The sequence below is a fragment of the Phacochoerus africanus genome, chromosome 10 (assembly GCF_016906955.1).
Source record: "Phacochoerus africanus isolate WHEZ1 chromosome 10, ROS_Pafr_v1, whole genome shotgun sequence".
NCBI classification, from domain to species: Eukaryota; Metazoa; Chordata; class Mammalia; order Artiodactyla; family Suidae; genus Phacochoerus; species Phacochoerus africanus.
The window spans coordinates 6,335,088-6,355,081 of record NC_062553.1 but is presented as its reverse complement, the minus strand read 5'-3'; the positions used below and the strand labels follow the sequence as shown (position 1 = coordinate 6,355,081).

Genomic DNA, 19,994 nt, shown 5'->3' with positions numbered 1-19,994 from the left:
TCAGTCTCCTTTTCAAGGAGCTCAAAACGCAGTCTCTTCGCACCTTTTTAGATGAGTTCTTTTTGCGAGAGTGCTGGTCGCCAGCCCTCTTGATGGAGCGGGGGTGGTAGGACGAGCTTGTTCATTGCGCTGACTGCTGAGAGTGCCCTCACGCACACGTGGTGCACTTCTGTGTGTATTTCTTGAAAGATCTACATCTATGACGGGAAGACGGGAGAGAAGGTGTGCTCGCTGGGAGGAAGCAAGGCTCACGACGGCGGCATCTATGCTGTGAGTATGGATCTGTCACCCGTGCGTGGGCTGCGCTTGGAAGCTTGAGCTGTGAGGGCTTAGACGTCGGGGGCAGCGAGCACTTCAAGTCCACGTGGAACAGGGCGACGTGGTCTGGGCTGGCCGGTGGCCAGGACACTCAGCCTGCCCTTGCCCTGGCATCTCCCACCCCCTGCTCAGAAATGGGGGCCGTGGACAGGCTGCTTTTGGGGTCTCTTTCCCCTCTGGGGTGCTCTGACGCGTGCTCCCCTTTTCACTTGCTTAGATCAGCTGGAGTCCTGATAGCACTCACTTGCTCTCCGCTTCCGGAGACAAAACCTCTAAAATTTGGGACGTCAATGTCAACTCTGTGGTCAACACGTTTACCATGGGCTCCAACGTCCTGGACCAGCAGCTGGGCTGCTTGTGGCAGAAGGACCACCTCCTCAGCATCTCCCTGTCCGGCTACATCAATTACCTGGACAAGAACAACCCCAGCAAACCCCTGCGGGTCATCAAGGTAAGGCCGTGCTGCCCAGCGGCTCTTCCTGCAGGGGTGGCCGGAAGAGAGGCGTGCGCCCTGCCGGGAGGGGGGGAAGCCGAGGTGAGGCCGGGCCCGCGGGAACAGCAGGATGCTGATGGCTTTGGGGATGTGGCTTTAGCGGAGGTGGGAGGCCAGGTGCCAAGTTCCCCTTAGCTGCTGTAAAAGCTAGACAGTCAGGGCCTGGGGTTCAGACCAGTGGGCCTTGCCCCTGCCTTCAGGGTCATTTGTCCCAAGGGTATCGGTCTCCTTCTGTTAGGAGCCCATGACGGGCTGTGTCTGCTCATGAGGCAGCACCAGGAAGATGCTGAGCCCCAAGCTGGAGCACGTGGTTGGGCCTCGCTGCAGACGTGGGGGCCAGCAGGCCTTGGAGCTGGGCCTTCCTGTGGGAGGAATGGGCGGCCGGGAGGCTCTGGTTCTGTGTGGTTAGAGCCGCGAGGCATCAGGGAGCGGTGGGGAGTGGGAGGAAATGAACTTGCAGAAGTAGGTGGAGCCTGAGCAGCAGAGGCCTGAGATTTGCACAGCAGGAAGTGGTTGGAGGGCTAGGACCCCGCCCCTGCCTCTTGTCCCTGTCCCCAGCACGGCTCACTCAAGCCAGCTGATCACCAGGGTCTGTCCTGAGTGTCCCCTCCAGATGGGGGTCAACCCTCCTTCGGCCCTAGGATTTGGGTGTCTCACGAAGTTGCAGCCAGACTAGGATCCTTTGTCATGGGGCCCTGCCCTGTCATCGTCCATTGCAGACCTTCTGGGGGATGGTCAGAAGTGGGGGGTGGTATGGGCCTCACCTGCCCTGGCACTTCCCGTTGCAGACCTTCAGGGGATGGGGTGGGGGGAGCCTGGGATGGGCCTCACCTGCCCTGGCGCCCTGGGCGGGTGACTCTCTCCACGGACTCTGAGCCATGCTTTCAAGGCAGGGGTTTCCAGAGCTGGGCTCCATCCCGCACCCCACTCTGAGCCCCCTGGGACCGAACCCGCAAGCTGCTCACTCAGCTACTTCAGGGCTGTGCAGACCCCACAGGCGGGTGTGGAGCCGGAGCTCTGGGTAGAGGACACACTGTCGGCAGCACCCGGGACTCTGGACCTCTAGTGTCCAGTCCCCTCCCTGCTTCTGTGAACCGTGGGCCCCTGAACCTGACCCCGCAACCCTGCTTCACCCCCAGGTGGGGGCTCGCCCTTCGTGGGAGGTCTGAGTGGCGTTTCCTCCTTGGGCGGCCTTGGCTTGGACCGGGCGCTCTGCGGGGGTTCCAGAGGGTGCCTTGTAGGGAGGGGCGCAAAGGTCAAGGGTTTGTCAGGGCTGAGTCAGCAGGGGTGGTGTCTCAGGCACCCCAGGCTGCGCGGCCTTGAAGGCTCTGCCTCTCCATCCCAGGGCCGCGGGGCTGGAGCTGCAGAGAGCGGTTGACGGTCCCAGGCAGGGTGGCGCGTCCTCAGTTCACCTGCCCGCCTGTCTCCCGCAGGGTCACAGCAAATCCATCCAGTGCCTGACGGTGCATAAAAACGGCGGCAAGTCGTACATCTACTCTGGGAGCCACGACGGACACATTAATATCCTTTGACTCACGGCGCTGGCACCAGGGCCCCTGGCAGGAGAGGCGGGAGTTTCCTGTTCCCACGGTGCCGGAGGCGAGGCCAGCCAGGCGGCAGCTGTGGGGCCTCTGACCAGACCGACCTGACCACTGAGAGGTGCCCAGTCCACCCTCAGCTCCAGGCCGCGGCCTTGACCCCCTGGGGTCACTTCTTGGTGTGTGGCCTTGAGCGGCGGCTGAAATTCCCTGAACTTGAGCTGCTTCTCCCTGTATGTGACCTAGGCTATGCTTGTCCCTGTCAGGCGCAGCAGAAGTGACGTGTTAGAGTCCCCTTGATTTAAAAATGGGAAAAGAGAAGTTCAGGTGGCAGCAGAGCTGGGCAGGAACTAAGCCTCCTTCCCTCCCCCAGTGAGGAGCCTTGCCGTCCCTTCCCAGAGGTCCCGGCAGCCCTCACAGCCCCTTCTGGTGTGTGTTGGAGGCCTGCGGCCAGTGGCCCCTCCTCCCAGTCTGAGGGTCCCGGCAGGTGGCCTGGCTGCCTCTGCCCCTGAGGACACTGGTGCGGGCGAGGCCTGCCCTGCAGACTGGCTCCTGGTCTGTGGCTGCCAGGCCTCCGGGGGGCTCCCCCAGACCCTGTGCTTCTCTTGCCCCTGCAGGCCCACCTTCTGTCCACAGGGCTTGGTCCCTGAGAAGTGTCCCCCCCACGCCCCAAGGGAGGAGCACAGATGAGGCGCCCTCACCCCATTAAACAGAAGCAGGTGGAGGGCACAGCGGGGTTCTTGCCTGGCCCCACTCCCTCCTCCCCGCTCGTCCCCACCTGGGTGTCAGTGCACCACAGCCTTAACCTGCTAGGGTATCGACGGCTGGGGCTTCTTCACCAGACGGCGGGAGGTACACGGGGCTTCCCCCAGCACAGCAGCCCTCGTTGGAAATGAGATTCGCGTTTGTTGGTGAAAAAGGAGAGTCTCTTAACTTAAAACACACCTCACCCCTGAGTGGCCACAAACCGGCCCCGTGCAGGCGGGTCGGCTCTGGGCCACTTACCTGGTGGCACCTGGGTGACCATCGGCTGGGCACCAGGGCACAGCCGTCCTCCTGCGGATGGTCGTGGGCTAGAAGGCGTGGGGGGCGCGGGGGGCGCTGGCTCAAGTGTGGTCCTGGAAAATGCGGCCTCCTGAGCTGACACCCCCAGAGGTGTCACTCCACAGTTGCAGGTCAGCACGGTCTTGTGATGGGCTCAGTTAGGCAGGTGGACTGTCCCTGACTGGGCGTGTGGGGCTGTCCATGACCCGCCGGTTTGTGTCAGCCTCTTGCTGGTTCCGCAGAATGTCTGCTCCCTGGAGCTTGGACTTAGACGTGCGTGAGGAGCCCCTCAGGCCCAGTGGCCACTTCCTGCCCCCAGTGCGTGGCCCGGGTCGAGGGGCTGGCCATGGCCTCCCTGGGGTCCCCCACCGCCTCCAGGACGCCAGGCTCTTCCTTAACCCCCGCCCACATTACTGGGATTCGGAGACGGGGGAGAACGACTCCTTCGCCGGGAAGGGCCACACGAACCAGGTGTCCAGGATGACCGTGGACGAGTCCGGGCAGCTGGTGAGCTGCAGCATGGACGACACGGTGCGGTACACCAGCCTCTCGCTGCGAGACTACAGGTGAGCTGCGGGCCGGGGCCAGCCGCGCCTGCCCTGTCGCCTTCCTGCTCGCCACCGACAGCCTCCTCCGGGCTCCTCTCCACCCCCCACTTTCCCTGAGCGCTCACCCCCCACGCCAGGCCCTAGGTGGGGCGCTGGGCTCCAGGCGGCCTGCACAGACCTCCCCCCTCCTCATCTCTGTTCCTGGTGGGGAAGGCAGGGCCGGCGGGGCCGTGGCAGGTGCTCTGCACAGCAGACTGATGCACATGGCTGTTCGGGGTGGGGTGCAGCTGAGTAAAGGCGGTGCCGTCATGATGGGCTCTCGGGCCCTGGACCCACATTGCTGGAGCTGGGACAGTACCCGTGTCCTCAGCACTGGGCGGGGTGGAGACGGACGAGTCCTGAGTGGTGGATGTTCTTAGCACCTGCCGTACCTCGCACACCCCGCCCTCCCTCTGCTCTGTACAGAAACCCCCACATCCCGCCGGCCGTCTCACTGGACGCCCTGGGCTCCTGGAGGACACCTCGGGGACCCTCATGCTTGGTCATCTGTGGGCCTCACCTACTCCATGTAGCCTAGGTGTTGGGAGGGCAGCCTCGCCATAAGTGCACGAGCCGCCCCAGAACCAGGTGTCTGGGCACTGGCCTCTTCCTTTTTTTTTTTTTTTGTCTTTTCTCTCCTTTTAGGGCTACATCCATGGCATATGGAGGTTCCCTGGGGTCAAATCAGCTGTAGCCGCCGGCCTACGCCACAGGCACAGCAACACCCAGTCCAAGCCGAGTCTGCGACCTACACCACAGATCCTTAACCCACTGAGCAAGGCCAGGGATCAAACATGCAACTTCATGGTTCCTAGTCAGATAACGTTTCTGTTGCACCACAATGGACGCCGTTTTTGTAGTGTTTTGTTGTTGTTTTGTTTTGTTTTTTTTATGGGTGCCAACATCTTAACGCAGCCCTGCAGTGACGCCCTGGCGTTAGCACCCCAGGGGCTGGACCTGCCCTGAGGCCTGACCGATGAGAGGACCCACAGCCTGGTCACTCTGTCACAGGAGCCCAGTCACTCAGGATTTTCCCCATTTTACCATTTTCAAGAAGTGTTTTTTGCATGTGCACATTTTTCTAGATGTGTTTTCACAGTTTTAGCCAAAAGTGAACACAGCACAATCTTCACCCTTTAAAAGTATTGAATTTTTTTTTAAATTTCCCTGCGGAGAAAACTGGTTGTGCCTGTGGGAGGGTGGAGCCAGAGCCAGTTCTGCCTGTACCTGGGGATGCCAGGGTCTGGCCACGCACATGTGGACAGACAGCCAGGCAGGATGGTGCTGGAGGCGGCCCCGTCCCGGATGCGTGGGGACGCGAAGGGCTCCCTTCACTTCCTCTCGCCACCTCCCTCCCCTCGTCCCAGCCCCCATTGGACCCCTCATCTCTCTCGCCCAGGGTCCCGGGTCCGTCTTCACCCATCCCGTGTTTGAGCAGAGGCTCCTTCTGTAGATAATGCGGCAGGGTTGCCTTCCATCGCCCGAGTCGCAGTGGTTCTGTGTCTGCTCCGCCCTGCTCCCCTGCAGCCTGAAATAACGGCTCCCTTCTCTCCACAGCGGGCAGGGGGTCGTGAAACTGGAGGTTCAGCCGAAGTGCGTGGCCGTGGGGCCCGGGGGCTACACCGTGGTCGTGTGCATCGGGCAGGTACGACTGGGTTTGGGGGAAACAGTGGGGGAGCAGGTGCGAGCCGACACTGCGCAGCCTCTGGCCCCCCGCCCCTCAATCCCCTTCCTACTGAGCCCTGTTGGCACGCTGCCAGGGGAGTCACACATGCGCACTGCCTCCTCAACTGTCCTGTCAGTCAGGCACGAGTCCTCCCCCAACACCTGGCAGGTGAGGAAGCCGAGGCACAGAGAGCAAGATGCCCGGGGTCTCCGCCTGGGGAAGAATGGAGCATGGGATTTGAACCTGGGCCAGATGCCTGTATGTCCCTAACCCCTGAGGCCCACAAGAGGCACAGCCACGGCGGCTGTGTCCTCACTCAAGTGAAACCCCAGTCCTGCAGCCTCGGAGCTGTGTGGCTTCAGCATGTCCCTCACCCTCTCTGAGTGAGGACAGTTTTCTGACCGCAGCTCACAGGGAGGATCATGAGGGCGTGTGTGTCGAGCCCCTCGTGCCGTCTCCACGAGCAAGGGGGCTGAGGGCGACCCTGCCGCCACGTGGTGACGGGGAGGGCAGCACCCAGGCCGGGAGGGGCTTTGCTGTTCCGGCTCTGCACCCGGGTCCCCTTCATGGCGGGGAGGTCTCTATACACTGACCCCTGGCATTTCTGGAACAAAGCGCCCCAACTGAGACCCAAGCCTGACCCACTTTATCCAGGATCCTGCTCTGACGCCACCTGTCAGCGGGCCCGGTGTCCCAGCCTGCAGATCCGGGGAGGCCCCTGTCAGCCCGAGTGACAGACCCGCCGCAGAGAGCTGTCATTTGGCTCCACTGCCTGCCCCCCCCCCCAATTCCCTGAGCTTAATTGCTTCGGGGAGAGTGATTCCTGTGTGTCCCAGATAACGCAGACTTCTTGCCAAGCAATTACCACGGGCGGCCTGGATGGTCAGCGGGGTGCACGAGCAGTCGGGCTGGCAGACCCCAGTGAGGGGCGGGGGCACGTGGAAGCCCATCTTCTAGCAGGACAGGCGGGGGTGCCGCTGCTCCGTGGGGTGGGCCTGCCTGAGCACCTGGCCTCTGTAGGTGAGACAGAGCCTGGGCCCTGTGGCCCTGGCTCCGCCTCCTCCCGGCCGCAGGCGTGGGTTTGCTGTCTGGATCTGTGTGGGGACAGGCCTTCCTCGAGGTTCACGCCCAGGGTTCCACCCAGGACAGACGGGCAAGTACAGCTCCCCAGGAGTCGGGGGCCCTCGGGGCGGGATGTGACCGCTCTTCTGTGATGTGCTGTCATTCCCCGGGTTCTCTAGGGCATCCTAACCCCCACTCCAGGTAGGGGCTTTGGTTGCACTCCCCATTGCTGCTCTTAGGGCCCGCAGAACGTGCTAGAAGGGGTCAGAGAGCAGCCACATCCAAGTCTTACCTCCTGGGCAAGTTTGGACAAAGGCCCTCAGCCTTTCCCGCCCACCAGGTGTAGGGGCCGAGCGCACTTCCTGAATCGGGCAGTGATGGAGCAAAACCTTCCTTGGGGTGTTTTCAGTGAGGGGGGCCACTGCCCACCCATCAGGTGCCCTTCTGCCTCCCCCACCCATGGCACTCCCCCAGGGTGGGGGAGGGGCTGCCTACCCTTGGTGGGACAGCTGGTGACTTGTGCAGGAATGTGACAGATGAAGCCAGAGCTGTCATAGAGGGGGCCACGCTTCTGGGGTCAGTCCAGCGGTTAGACCCAGGAGGGGCTGTGACGTGAGGGTGGCATGGGGGAGGGTCTCCCTGGACTGTGCACCAGAGGGCGGAAGGCACAGTGTGGTGACCAGGACAGGGGTTTGGGGTCCCGTGGCTCAGGCCTGAGTCCTCGCTTAACTGGTCAGAGCTGTGAGGCTTTGGGCTTGTGGATAACCCTTCGCGCCTCTTTGCCTCCCGTAGGCTGGGAGGTGACCCTGCCACCCCAGGGACACACCACACTTAGCAGGACTCACATGCGCTGAACCCTAGCTGCTGCTGTGTTTGCTTTCATTAGGCCAACTGCGTACCTGCAGCCCTGAGCTGGCTTCAGGAAATCTGGCCACGGCCAGGTTCTTAACCCCGAGAGGCTCAGGACAGCTCATCCGATATGTGTGTCCTTCCTGTCCCCTCCCCATCACCCCGCCCCCACCCTGGGCCCGCCCCACCCTTGGCTGAGTCAGGACCAAGCCCTGTCTGTCACCAGAGCCCTTCAGCAGGGCCTGGACACCCAGGCGCTCGGCCCCGCCTGAGGACACTGTCCTGCCCAGCCAAGTGGAAGGCAGTCAAGACTGGTGCTGGGGTGGGGCCCAGGGGAGGGGCAGTGGGTCCCTCCCGGCCACTTTGCTCTGCGTCATCTGTCCTGAGCTCAGGCGGAGGCTGGCAGGGAGCAGGGAGCCCCGGTGCCACATGTACCTCTGGAGTCTGGGCCAGGTTTTCTCTAGATGGGGCACAAGCACTGTCTCCCTGGGCTTTGGGGACTCACATTGACTTCATTAGCTGTTTGACTCACTGTGGGTCAGAGTTGCAAAGGGTGTTTCTTTGCACCTGAGAAGCCGGAACTCAGAAGTGTAGGCTGTCCTGTTTGTTTCTCGTGTCAGCTCCAAGCCTCGTCACTTCCAGGTGTTGTGGCTCCTTGACGCGGTGAGACCTCTGCTCAGCAGGGCTCGTTGGTTGCACGTGCCGTGTAGCTGGGGGGACTCAAGTTCAGGTGTCAGCTTCCCGAGAATCCGTGCTGGTTGTGACAGCGGCACCATTGGTGGAGCGATGACAGTGACGGTGACGCTCACGGCCCGTGCTCATGGCAGCACCGTGAAGAGGAAGGCCACTGTCCCTGTCGACTGATGAGGGACAAAGCACCATAGGGTCTCAGGCCAGGGCCAACCCCACTAACTGTGGCTGGAGCCCTGCCAGACCTGGCACTGGCCTTCCGCCGGAAGGTCGAGGACGGCGCAGGGCCTCTGCCGCTCTAACGGGTGTCGCGTGCCCTAGATCGTCCTGCTGAAGGACCAGAGGAAGTGCTTCAGTATCGACAACCCCGGCTACGAGCCCGAAGTGGTGGCGGTGCACCCCGGTGGCGAGACGGTAGCTGTTGGGGGCGCAGTAAGTTCTTGTCCCCACACCTTCTGCCTGGGGGATCTGGGAAATTTGGGGGGTACTCTGAGGGTGCGGGGCTGCCCTCCGGGCAGGAGGGAGGTGGGAACAGTGGAGCCCACCCCTCCCCCAGGCTGCTGGTCCCTGGTGACACAGCAGCATCCTGGCACCGGAGGGCACAGGGCAGGGAGGTGTTGGCACTGTGGGCCATTGGGGGGCCCAGGGGTGCAGCACGTAAGAAAGGAGCTGTGTTCCAAGCTGGGCTCATCCTGAGTAGGTGGGGGGCTGGAGAGTCCTCACACCCAACCAGAGGGGTTCGTGGTTTCCCTTGGGGTGCCTGGGTCCTGGGCGGCTCCTCTGTCATCTGCTCTTCCTGGCCCCTGAGGAGAGGGGCCTGGACACCATGAGAATGGGACGTTTGCCAGGATATGGGCTGGACGGAGCAGGAGAGGAGCCTGTGCCTTTGGGGACCTGCTGGTCGGGGGACGGCTGTGGGGCCAGGGGACGGTCCGATCAGGGGCCCCCACTGAAGATGAGCTTGTGTACAGGTGCTTCTCAGAGTTTGGCCTGTCATCACCTACAGCGGAACCTTCTGGAATATTTGTGGAAAAGGCAGACTCCTGAGCACCCCATCATGCAGAGTCAGAACTGGGGGTGCCAGGGATCCCACATTTTTATTGCAGTTAACTCTCATGTGCTTTTAGAGTAATTAAGGTGACTTAATGTAATTCTACCCACTGCTAAGGCAGCCAGGAGAGCTGCTGCAGGCTTGTCGCAGGTGCCCTCGGCTGCCGTGGGGACGAGGCAGCAGCTCTCCTGGCACAGGGGCCAGCATGTGGACAGGGGGCCGAGGTGGGGCAGCCGCTGGGGGAAATGCACTGCTTCTTCCTGATACCCTGGCCCCTCTCGAGAGAGAAGGGAGTCAGGAGTGTGTGTCTGCGTGCGTGTGTGTGCGCGCGCGCGCGCATGCAAGCACTTGTGTACACGTGTCTGCCGGGGGTGACCCGCTGCCCCCTGTCCTCCTGCAGGACGGGAACGTCCGCCTCTACTCCATCCTGGGCTCCACGCTGAAGGACGAGGGCAAGCTCCTGGAGGCCAAGGGCCCCGTGACCGACGTGGCCTATTCCCACGACGGCGCCTTCCTCGCTGTGTGTGACGCCAGCAAAGTGGTCACGGTTTTCAGCGTTGCTGACGGCTACTCGGTGAGTGGGCAGCCGCCCTCTGTCCCCACGCCGGGCAGAAGAGCAGAGGGTGCGAGGGGCCCTGGCCGCTCCCCTTGTCATCACTGACCAGGCGGATACACGAGACACGTGGCTTTGGTGCTCCCAGAGCAAGAAATGTGACTTCTTCCCGCTCAGAGGGCTTAGGCGGGACCTTTTTTTTCTTGAGTCTCATGGCCATTTAAAGTCCTGTAAAGTGTGAGCACCAGTCATCCTGACGTGGCCTTATGCTTGGGGGTGGGGGGCGGGGGGGTGCATTGCCAAGCCCCTGGAAGCCCATGCCACTCCGGCAGGACAGCTGAGGACACTAGCATGTGAGGTGAGAGGGTGTCCTGTTTGTCACCAGCAAACTGCCCTGTTTCACAAATGAGACTGCGCTTTGGAGGGATTCAGTCACCTGCTGGGTGTGAGGAGCTGGTGTGACTGGACCTCAGGGCAGAGGGAGGGTCGTCCAGCCCCGGCTCCCACCGAGCCAGCCTGCCCACCCCACTTCCGACACTGCGGATGGTTTGGGCGTCTGCAGCGGAAGCGAGAACCTGTCACCTGGACTCTACCCTTACCGTTCTACTGTGTCCTGCTCATCTCCTGAGCCCATGTTTTGTGCATTTAAGGTACATTACAGGCATCTGTGCATTTCCCCAGGAAGTCTTCAGCTTACATGTTATTAGCTAGTTGAGTAGTTTCTCAGTTTTATCTTTGACTGTAAAATTTACATATAGGAGTTCCAGCTGTGGCTCAGCAGGAACAAATCTGACGAGAACCCATGAGGACACAGGTTCAATCCTTGGCCTCGCTCAGTGGGTTAAGGATCTGGTGTTGCCAAAAGCTGTGATGTAGGTCGCAGACACGGCTCGGATCTGGTGTGGCTGTGGCTGTGGCGTAGGCCAGCAGCTATAGCTGATTGGACCCCTAGCCTGGGAACCTCCATATGCCACGGTGCCGCCCTAAAAAGCCCCCCCCAAAAAAAAGTACATATAATGAAAAATAAAGGTGAATGTACTTACGCTGCGCTCATGCCTGCAGCCCACACCTCCCTCGTCATAAAAAAAACTACCTCCCGGGAGGTGGTTCCCTTCCACCTCAGTACTGCATTTATCAAAGTCTGTTTATCACATTTTAAGTAATTTCATTTGCACGTAGCAAGTCGTGTTCACAGCGTGCGTGCTAAATCATCTGCAGAGTAGGATCAACAAGAGGTGCAAGAGGCAAACATGAAAAAGAAAGTCACGGTCAACCTCCAGATGCAGATGGGGTGCCCTGAAGTAAAAGCATCGCTAAGGCCCACCTGCCTGCAGGCCCCCCACCCAGCGGCAGGCCTCCTCCCCCAGCACCGCACAGAGCGCCTTCCCCGCCCGCATCTCTGTCTGTCCCCTCGCTAGGCCGAGAGCCATGCGCAGGCAAGGGCACATCTAGCCCGTGTGATACCCACGAGGAGGGCAGCCCCCGGCCCAGGTCCTGGGGGCGTGGTGGCTGCTGCTTGATGTTGGGCTGCACCTTTCTGTGCCTTGGAGCAGCGGGCACCCAGGGGGTGTTTCGAGGAGTCAGAGAGTTGGTGAGAGTTTCAGAAGCCTGGCAGAGAGACGGCGATGCCTGAGCACCGGCCCTTTCCTGTCACCGTGACGGTTAGGTGAGGTGACGCCCGCTGACTCCGCCCTGAACCCTGACCTGCCACCTGTTTTCCATCTGCACCCAGGAGAACAACGTCTTCTATGGACACCACGCGAAGATCGTCTGCCTGGCCTGGTCCCCAGACAACGAGCACTTTGCCTCGGGCGGCATGGACATGATGGTGTACGTGTGGACCCTCAGTGACCCCGAGACCAGGGTCAAGATCCAAGGTGACTGGCGCCCCTGCCTCGGCTCCCCAGACAGCGTGGGGCGGCAGTGACCCTTGGAGGCCTGGCTCTCCCGCAGACACTGGCTCTGCTGGTCCCCGAGGGCGGCCCGTGTGCCCAGAGTGAGAGCTGGTGGGCTGCATGGTGGGGGGCGAACACTGAGAGGAGGGGTTTTCCTGGCAACTCTTTCATCTTAGCTGTTTCCGGCTCTACCCCACAACGCCCCAGACCAGGCAGCCCCTAAAGCACAGGAATCTGCTCACAGTTCTCAGGCTGAAGTCCAGGATCGGTGCCAGCATGGCCGCGGGAGGGTCGTCCCCTTGCAGGTCACAGACACTCATCGGGTGTCCTCATGTGATGGCAGGGGCCACTTGTCCCAGAGCACTAACCTAGGCTTGGGACCTAGGCTCCTCCCAGAGCTCCCCCCCCCCACCCATCACCTTGGACATTAGGCTTCGAGCTTAGGAATTTCGGGGAACACAAACATTCAGACCACGGCACCTGCCTTCCCCCACCCCCCCCACCCCCTTCAGTCTAAACTCATGACCTAGTTCTTGCTCCAGGACCACGGTGTCCAGTAGAAGTGTAACGTGACCCACATGTGGACTGGACACTTTGCTAGCGTTTAAAACAAATGGAAAATTATTCTTAGTAATAAATGTTATTTAACCCAGCATATTTGCACATGTGGCAGTAGCTCACTTCAAGGGCTCTGTAGGTGACTCATGACCCTGGGTGGGATCACGCCCATCCAGGGTGGATCTCAGCTCCTCCCGTCCCTGTGTCACCACCTGCCACCACCTCACCTGGGCACAGGTCCCTTCTCCTGAGTTCTCTCCCAGCAGGCAGCCTTTTGTGTTGAATACGAATTTAACAATAGCTCTCTGTCGGCCCCCCTAGAACTTGTTCCCTTGTTTTGGGGGTGGGGACCAGCAAGCTGAGGATGCAGCAGGAGCTCCACAGATGGGATGAGAGTCCAGGTCCCTGTCTAGGCTCTGGGGTCACAGGTCACTGGGTGTCACAAGCAAGCCTTAGGTTGGGCTGTTCTGTACACAGGCCCCCAGCCTGGTCTTTCTCACCCTTTTATTCATTGTCGCCCCATTAATACCACAGATATACTGGATACTGTTTGTGGGTTGTCAGTAGGTTGCTTTATGGGTAGAAAAAAAGTTTCACACACACACGCAACCCGGGAGGGGGCGGCTGTGGTCGTCAGGGCTGCTGGTACCTTGCAGCTGCAGCCAGGATGCTGCTAATGGCTGAGTGTCGCTTGAGGGGCGGGGGCCGAGAACAACTGCTCCCCCTCCATCACCCGGACTCTCGCCTCTAAGAAGAAGGAAGGGGGTCTGGCTGACCAGGATCCCGGTGGGATTCCCCGGGCCCTGCGAATGATCTTGAGCCGGGTTTCGTCTCCTGGGAAGGTGGGGTTTGCTCAGAGCGCGTGCTTTCTCCCCAGATGCGCACCGGCTCCACCACGTGAGCAGCCTGGCCTGGCTGGACGAGCACACGCTGGTCACGACCTCCCACGACGCCTCTGTCAAAGAGTGGACAATCTCCTACTGAGGAGCCCTCCTCGGAGGACCCAATCAGGGACTCGGTTGATCGCAGCTCAGTCACTCCTCTCTCTCTCTGCCCCGCCCCGCCCCGCCCCTGGGGGAGGGGCCTCACCTCGTGGCCGCCCCGGCCCCGCCCCCAGGGGAGGGGTCTCACCTCGTGGCTGCTTCGGCCCCGCCCCCGGAGGGAGGCCCGCCTCCTGCCCGCCCTGGCCCGCAGGGTGACCCAGTCTGTACACGTCCTTCTGAAAGCTTTAGACGGTGACAGTTTGCACATGGAAAATAAAGTGAGCACTTCAACAACGTGTGGCGCGTGACTCAAACCCACTGCCCGGCCCGCGCGGAACATTCCAGAGGCAGAGCCTCCAAAGCACACAGACCCGCCGGTGGCTCCGGGAGGTCGTCCCACCCGCCCTCCCCACCTGCAGGGCCTTTCTGGTTCCGTACCTGCGAAGAGAGGGGCCGGCAGGGCAGAGCTGTAGCGCAGGTGGCGCCTGGTTCCGGGCTGATGGGCGCGCGGAACCCATGTTTCACTGTCAGTTTTTGTGCTTGATTTTAAGAATGGATTCGTGGGATTTGTGTTTTGTTGTTGTCTTTTTCCTAAATGTATCCCAACTGATGCCTGTGAGTGTTTACGGCGCTGCCTCCGGGCCTTTAGATCCCTTGCTAGCCAGTCAGGGAGGCATCCCGATCACCATTTTGCCCTCCTGCTTTGATGTTTTCCTGTCTTTTTTTTCCCCCCCTCTGCCCCCAAGAGCAAAGATTAATTTAAAGGCAAAGATGGAATCACTGTAAACTAACCTGTCCTCATATATACCTTCCTTTTCTTTTCCAGTGCAGAAATTAAAAGTAAGTATAAAGCTCAGTGGTTTGGAGTTTCTTTGCGTGTGTCGGAATCACTGGTTATGCTGGCCGAGGGCAGCCACTCCCCTTGCACTTGTGAATACACTTCAAGCACTTTAAGACATTAGATGGAGAAGTGTTAAAAAATCTTTTCACTGTGGGTCTCTGACTTTGTGTGATGGGAACACGTGGAGGGTGGGCCCCTGAGGCTTGGGTTTCTCCCCAGCCTGCAGCCTCGGAGGATGTTTGGGGAAGGCAGGGGACTCCAGAATCCCCTCAATCCCGGCCCTAATCACTGTGTGACCTCGGCCACCTCACTTCTCTTCTCTGCTCCTACCTTTGTAAACTGAAAACATTGGACCAGGTGAGATCTAGCTCCAGCCTGACTCTCAAGTTCTGTGGCAGCTTGTGTGACCTGGCTGAGACTGCCTTCAAAAGTGAGGTGTAGCGTGCATTTCAGTGTGGAAAAAATTCAATTCCCAAGCAACCAAATCAATAACAGAAAGATGAACTTCTTCTCGGCCGGAAGGACAGCATCCATCATAAAGATTCTGTAAATTTTCAGTCCTAGTAAAACATCTTCCCCTTCTGTTCTCATGATTCTTCTACGTTTCATGTATAAAAAGGAGCTGGAAAAGGAAAGAATTGCCTGTTAGTCCGTAATAACTAAAACTCAGGCCACCATAGGACACAAAGTTCCTAGTGTGCTTGGACTGGGCACAGGCACCTTTCACATCAGTAAGGAAATAATTCCATAAACTGGATAAAAGTGGGTCACACTCTGAAAGCGTAGGATTGCCTGCCTTGTCGTTACACCAAATCCAAGATCTAAAAGTAGATCCACGCTTGGAATTTTAAACCATGTTGAGTACAGACAGAAAACACGCAAGCTCATGATAGTCAAGCAGTGTAAGAAGCAGAAATGTCAAGGAGAAAATACTGGTACAGTGGACTTGTGAAATCTGCCTGGAAGAGGAAAAAGTAACCCACCAAAACATTGAAAACATGGCAAATGGCACCAGTACTTTTAACATATGTTCGATGCTTGGTGAATTACATGTCCACACATGGGGACGTTTTCAAAAGAGATGACCAAAAACTACAAATGAGGCATGTAGACTGACCAGAGTGAGGACAAAAGACACCAGGCTCAGAAGTTAAAACGAGGCTTTCTTTAGCAGAAGGAGGGGAGGGGAGTGCCCGCCAGCCAGGTGGGGCCGCCTTTTTACAACAGACCTTGAGTACAGCCAAGACCCCACTGACTGAAGGAGGGAGACGTTTGGACTTTAACAAGAAATCTGAACGTGAAAATAAAAAGCCAGAGGTGGGTGCAGTTTGTTGGCCACCCGTGCTCACAGCCTAAGCCCAAGATCAGGTTTCTCGTTTGGGGAGGAGGAGAAGCTGCACCTGCAGGTGTGCCCCACCCGGGGCCTGGCCTCAGGGCTCCACACATGGCAGGGGTGATAGATTCGTGCACCAGTGTCATCTCTTGCAGACCAGCTCTGGTCGTCGCTGTGTTAGAAGGACTCCAGGGAATTTCCGTCGTGGCACAGTGGTTAACGAATCCGACTAGGAACTATGAGGTTGCGGGTTCGATCCCTGGTCTTGCTCGGTGGGTTAAGGATCCGGCGTTGCAGTGAAGTGTGGTGGAGGTCACAGATGCGGCTCGGATCCCGCGTTGCTGTGGCTCTGGTGTAGGCCAGTGGCTACAGCTCTGATTGGACCCCTGGCCTGGGAACCTCCATATGCCGCAGGAGCGGCCCTAGAAAAGGCCAAAAAAAAAAAAAAAGGGACTCCAGGACTTTGCTAGGCTGCCCTGAAACTGCCTTGATCGGAAGTGGGTCAGCAATGCCCGGCAAAGACCATGCCCAGGCGGGGGGCACACACCTTTCCTGCCCCCTGCCAGCTCAAGGCTGAGCAGACTTGTCCTCGACCCTAGAGAGGCCAGGTGGGGAGAAGCTGGGCTAAGTCAGCATCTGGGATTCTGCCCGGCTCGGCCAATTGACCCTGGGACCTCGGGGCAGGTCACCGTCCTCGCCACGCCGCCCTCTTGGTTGGAAAGATGAAGTCCCACTCGAAGACCGTTGGCTCCCTGGGGCCTCTGTTTCCGTCGGAGCACTGCCCTGCTTAAAGGGCCGTATAGGCAACACGTGTCTGAAAAGTAGGATCCGTTTTTGGAAAGTGCATGCGTGTGGCTCCACGTGCTGACTGAGGATGTGCTGGAACCGAGTCTCTGCTGAAGGTTATTTCCAAGGTTACTGCCCATCACTGGTCTCTGCTTTAATACCATCATACTGATCACCAAACCAACCTGCTGCTGGGCATGAAAATACTTCTCGAGATGACTCCTGCACCAGAAAAAGGATCTCTTGGGTCCCACCTTAAATGAACATGTTGTGTGTGTGTGTGTGTGTGTGTGTGTGTGTGTGTGTGTGTGTGTGTGTGTGTGTGTGAAAGAGAGAGACCCTGAGCCTATCAGAGCTTCATGGTTTCTCCCTGGAATCTCAGCCCTGGGTGGCCCCTTGTGATATAAGCCAGAGCAGTGACAAGAGTCTCTTAACACTCTTGAAAATTATTAAAGATCCCGAAGAGGATTTGGTTATGCGAATTGTATCCATCAATAATACGTACTATTCTAAAAATTGAAAACCAAGGGGAAAAATTGTTTTTAATGTATGTATCTGAAATTAACGATTATAAACCCATTATATGTGAGTACATCTTTAAAGAAAATAATTATATTTTCTGAAACCTAAAAATAAAAATAGTAGGAGTGACATTGCTTTTGCCGTTTTGTTTGTTTGTTTGTTTGTTTTCTTTCCCCAGGGCTGCACCCACGAGCATATGGAAGTTCCTAGGCTAGGGGTTAAGTCGGAGCTGCAGCTGTCAGCCTACATCACAGCCACAGCAACTCGGGATCTGAGCTGCATCTGCGACCTACACCACAGCTCACAGCAACGCCAGACCCTTTAACCCACTGAGCAGGGCCAGGGATTGAACCCGCATGCTCATGGATACTAGTCAGTTCCGCTGAGCCACAACAGGAACTCAGTAAATCGAATGATTTTTAAAAGTAATAACTTCACATTTTATTACAGAATAAAAACAAACATCAAATTTCTCCAGATTATTTAAGTCCAGAAATACAGCTTCTAATTTTTAACTTTCAACGACTTCTTTTTTGAGAGGAAAAAATTTCCCCAGGAAGAAAAGTAACACTTTTCTGATCTAATCCACAGCATTGAAAAAGCAATTTAATAAAACTAAAATTGGAGTTCCCGTTATGGCTCAGTGGTAAAGAACCCGACTAGCATCCATGAGGATGTGGGTTCGATCCCTGGCCTCACTCAGTGGGTTAAGGATCCAGCGTTGACGTGCACTGCAGTGCAGGCTGCAGATGTGGCTCAGATCCTGCTTTGCTGTGACCGTGGTGCAGGCCGGCAGCCACAGCTCTGATTTGACCCCTAGCCTGGGAACTTCCATGTGCCACGAGTGGGGCCCTAAAAAGGCAAAAATAAATCAACAAATAAAATAGAGTAGCAACGATGTACGTGCCTTTTCTTTTTTTAATTTTATGGGAGTTTCGTTGACATACACCGTCGTGTTAGTTTCAGGTGTACGGCAAAGTGAATCAGTTACACACATACCTACATGCACTCCTTTTCAGATTCTTTTCCCCTATAGATCATCACACGGTACTGAGGAGAGTTCCCTGCGCTATAGAGTAGGGCCTCATTTCTTGCGATTTTACATATGGTAATGTGTATACGTTATTGCCAACTGCCTTTATTTCCCCCCCCCCCCCGCCCCCACGTTTCCCCTCTGGTAACCATTAGCTTGGTTTCAAAACCTTTGAGTCTGTTTCTGTTTCAACATACGTGACTTTTACTTATTGAGGTGTAAGTGGGGGGCCACCCAGTTAGCATCCTGCTCTTACCTGACGAGGTCAAGGCCTTGTCACCAAACGTGTTCTTGCTAAGGGACTCCCAATATATTCGTTCAGTGTCAATTCATTCTTTCTTTCTTTCTTTCTTTCTTTTTTTTTTTGGTCTTTTTGCCATTTCTTGGGCCGCTGCCGCAGCATATGGAGGTTCACAGGCTAGGGGTCAAATCGGAGCTGTCGTCACTGGCCTACGCCAGAGCCACAGCAACACGGGATCCGAGCTGCATCTGGGCCTACACCACAGCTCACGGCAACGCTGGATCCTTAACCCACTGAGCGAGGCCAGGGATCGAACCTGCAACCTCATGGTTCCTCCTAGTCGGATTCGTTAACCACTGAGCCATGACGGGAACTCCCATTCTTTCTTTATCATCATACCAATAACGAAAACCAGTGCTTTTGTTAATTATTATTATTCATAAAAATTAATCCAGATCATATGATTGATTCTTAATTATTAGTCAACTAATGAATTTTGAAAGGAAAACAAGAACTTTGGAAGCAATTGGTGGAATAGATCCTGAGACTTAAGACACCCCGTGCCAAGGAGAGAGCCAGGTACGAGGAGCCAGGGAGCCAGGACTAGCCCAGTGACCCTAAATCAGGCCTTTTAATTCGGCTTCTGTAGCAGCATTTTGCTGTTGTATATATGAAGCTCATACAATGATCATTCTGTTCCCTGATTTATAAAGAGAGAGAGGAGTTCCCATCGTGGCACAGCGGAAACGAGTCCCACTAGGAACCATGAGGTTGCAGGTTCAATCCCTGGCCTCACTCAGTGGATTAAGGATTCAGCATTGCCGTGAGCTGTTGTGGTGTAGATTGCAGACTCGGCTCAGATCTGGCGTTGCTGTGGCTCTGGTGTAGGCCGACAGCTGTAGCTCCAATTTGACCCCTGGCCTGGGAACCTCCATATTCTGTGGGTGTGACCCTAAAAAAAAATCTAAAAATAAATTAAAAATACAAGGAGAGGGAGAGGAAGATGAGAACTTCTTTGCCCATCATGAATGGCCATCACGATCCTGACAGAGGAAAGCTCGATGGTCCTCACAGGCCCAGGGGGTGGGTCAGCGTTATCCTTCCAGGTGGGGGAGGGAGTGATGGGCATCTAGGTTTGAAGGGACTCATAACACAGAGTGATGGAGGTGGTGGCTGTGTTCCCTGCTGGGCATCCCCGAGGGCGAGGGCAGCTCTCACTACTCCTGCCCGAGGCAGGACTGATGTCAAAGGGTCCCCCAGTCGGCAAACGGAAGGGACCTCGGACCTTGCCTTGAGGGGCTTGGGGGACCACAGTTGGACAAATGAAGCTTGAAGCCAGCAGATAAAGGCTGAGCTTCTCACCCCAATGTCATTTGTGGTTCATGAAGTCAGGTCAAGCAGTGCGCCCCGAATAACTTAAGCTTTTGACAGAGGTTCCCAGGCCAGGGGTTGAATTGGAGCTGCAGCTGTCAGCCTACACCACAGCCACAGCAACTGGGGTTCCGAGCCTCGTCTGCTGTGTCCTTAGCCCTCTGCGCAAGGCCAGGAATCAAACCCACGTCCTCATGGATCCTAGTCGGGTTTGTTCCCGATGAGCCACGACAGGAACTCCTAGTGATGATTCTTTAACTCCTCCCTCCCCCGCCTTCTTTCCTTTCCATTGGAGCATCCAATGTTGTCAAACAACATTGACAATATTTGAAAATTGCAAAAACGCCTCATCCCAATGAACTCAGTACTTGGTTTTGGCCAAATTAAATGGCCACCAACCACAGTCTTGGGCCTGAGAGGAAAGTTGCCTTTATCTCTGTCTCAGCCACAAGCACGTGACTGACTTTGGTTGGCCCGTCCTAGAGAAACGCCATCGATTTCTTCACTTTCTGACAAACAGATGTGCCCATTATTTGGCTTTGGTTGAATAACTTGCAAAAATCTCCTCTAAGTGGCACCT

General features: G+C 57.2%; 1 protein-coding gene across 1 annotated transcript in view; it reads left to right on the top strand.

The window, feature by feature from the left end:
- WDR1 (WD repeat domain 1) overlaps positions 1-14,143 on the top strand; it is a 39,014-nt gene extending 24,871 nt beyond the window's left edge. Inside the window, exons 7-15 of the mRNA XM_047799547.1 lie at positions 190-270; positions 536-769; positions 2,245-2,332; positions 3,803-3,959; positions 5,538-5,625; positions 8,569-8,679; positions 9,699-9,872; positions 11,584-11,728; positions 13,182-14,143. Of these exons, the coding sequence (XP_047655503.1) occupies positions 190-270; positions 536-769; positions 2,245-2,332; positions 3,803-3,959; positions 5,538-5,625; positions 8,569-8,679; positions 9,699-9,872; positions 11,584-11,728; positions 13,182-13,288 (1,185 nt within the window). The 3' untranslated portion in view covers positions 13,289-14,143. The remainder of the gene's footprint in view (positions 1-189; positions 271-535; positions 770-2,244; positions 2,333-3,802; positions 3,960-5,537; positions 5,626-8,568; positions 8,680-9,698; positions 9,873-11,583; positions 11,729-13,181) is intronic.
- The last annotated feature ends 5,851 nt before the right edge of the window (positions 14,144-19,994 follow it).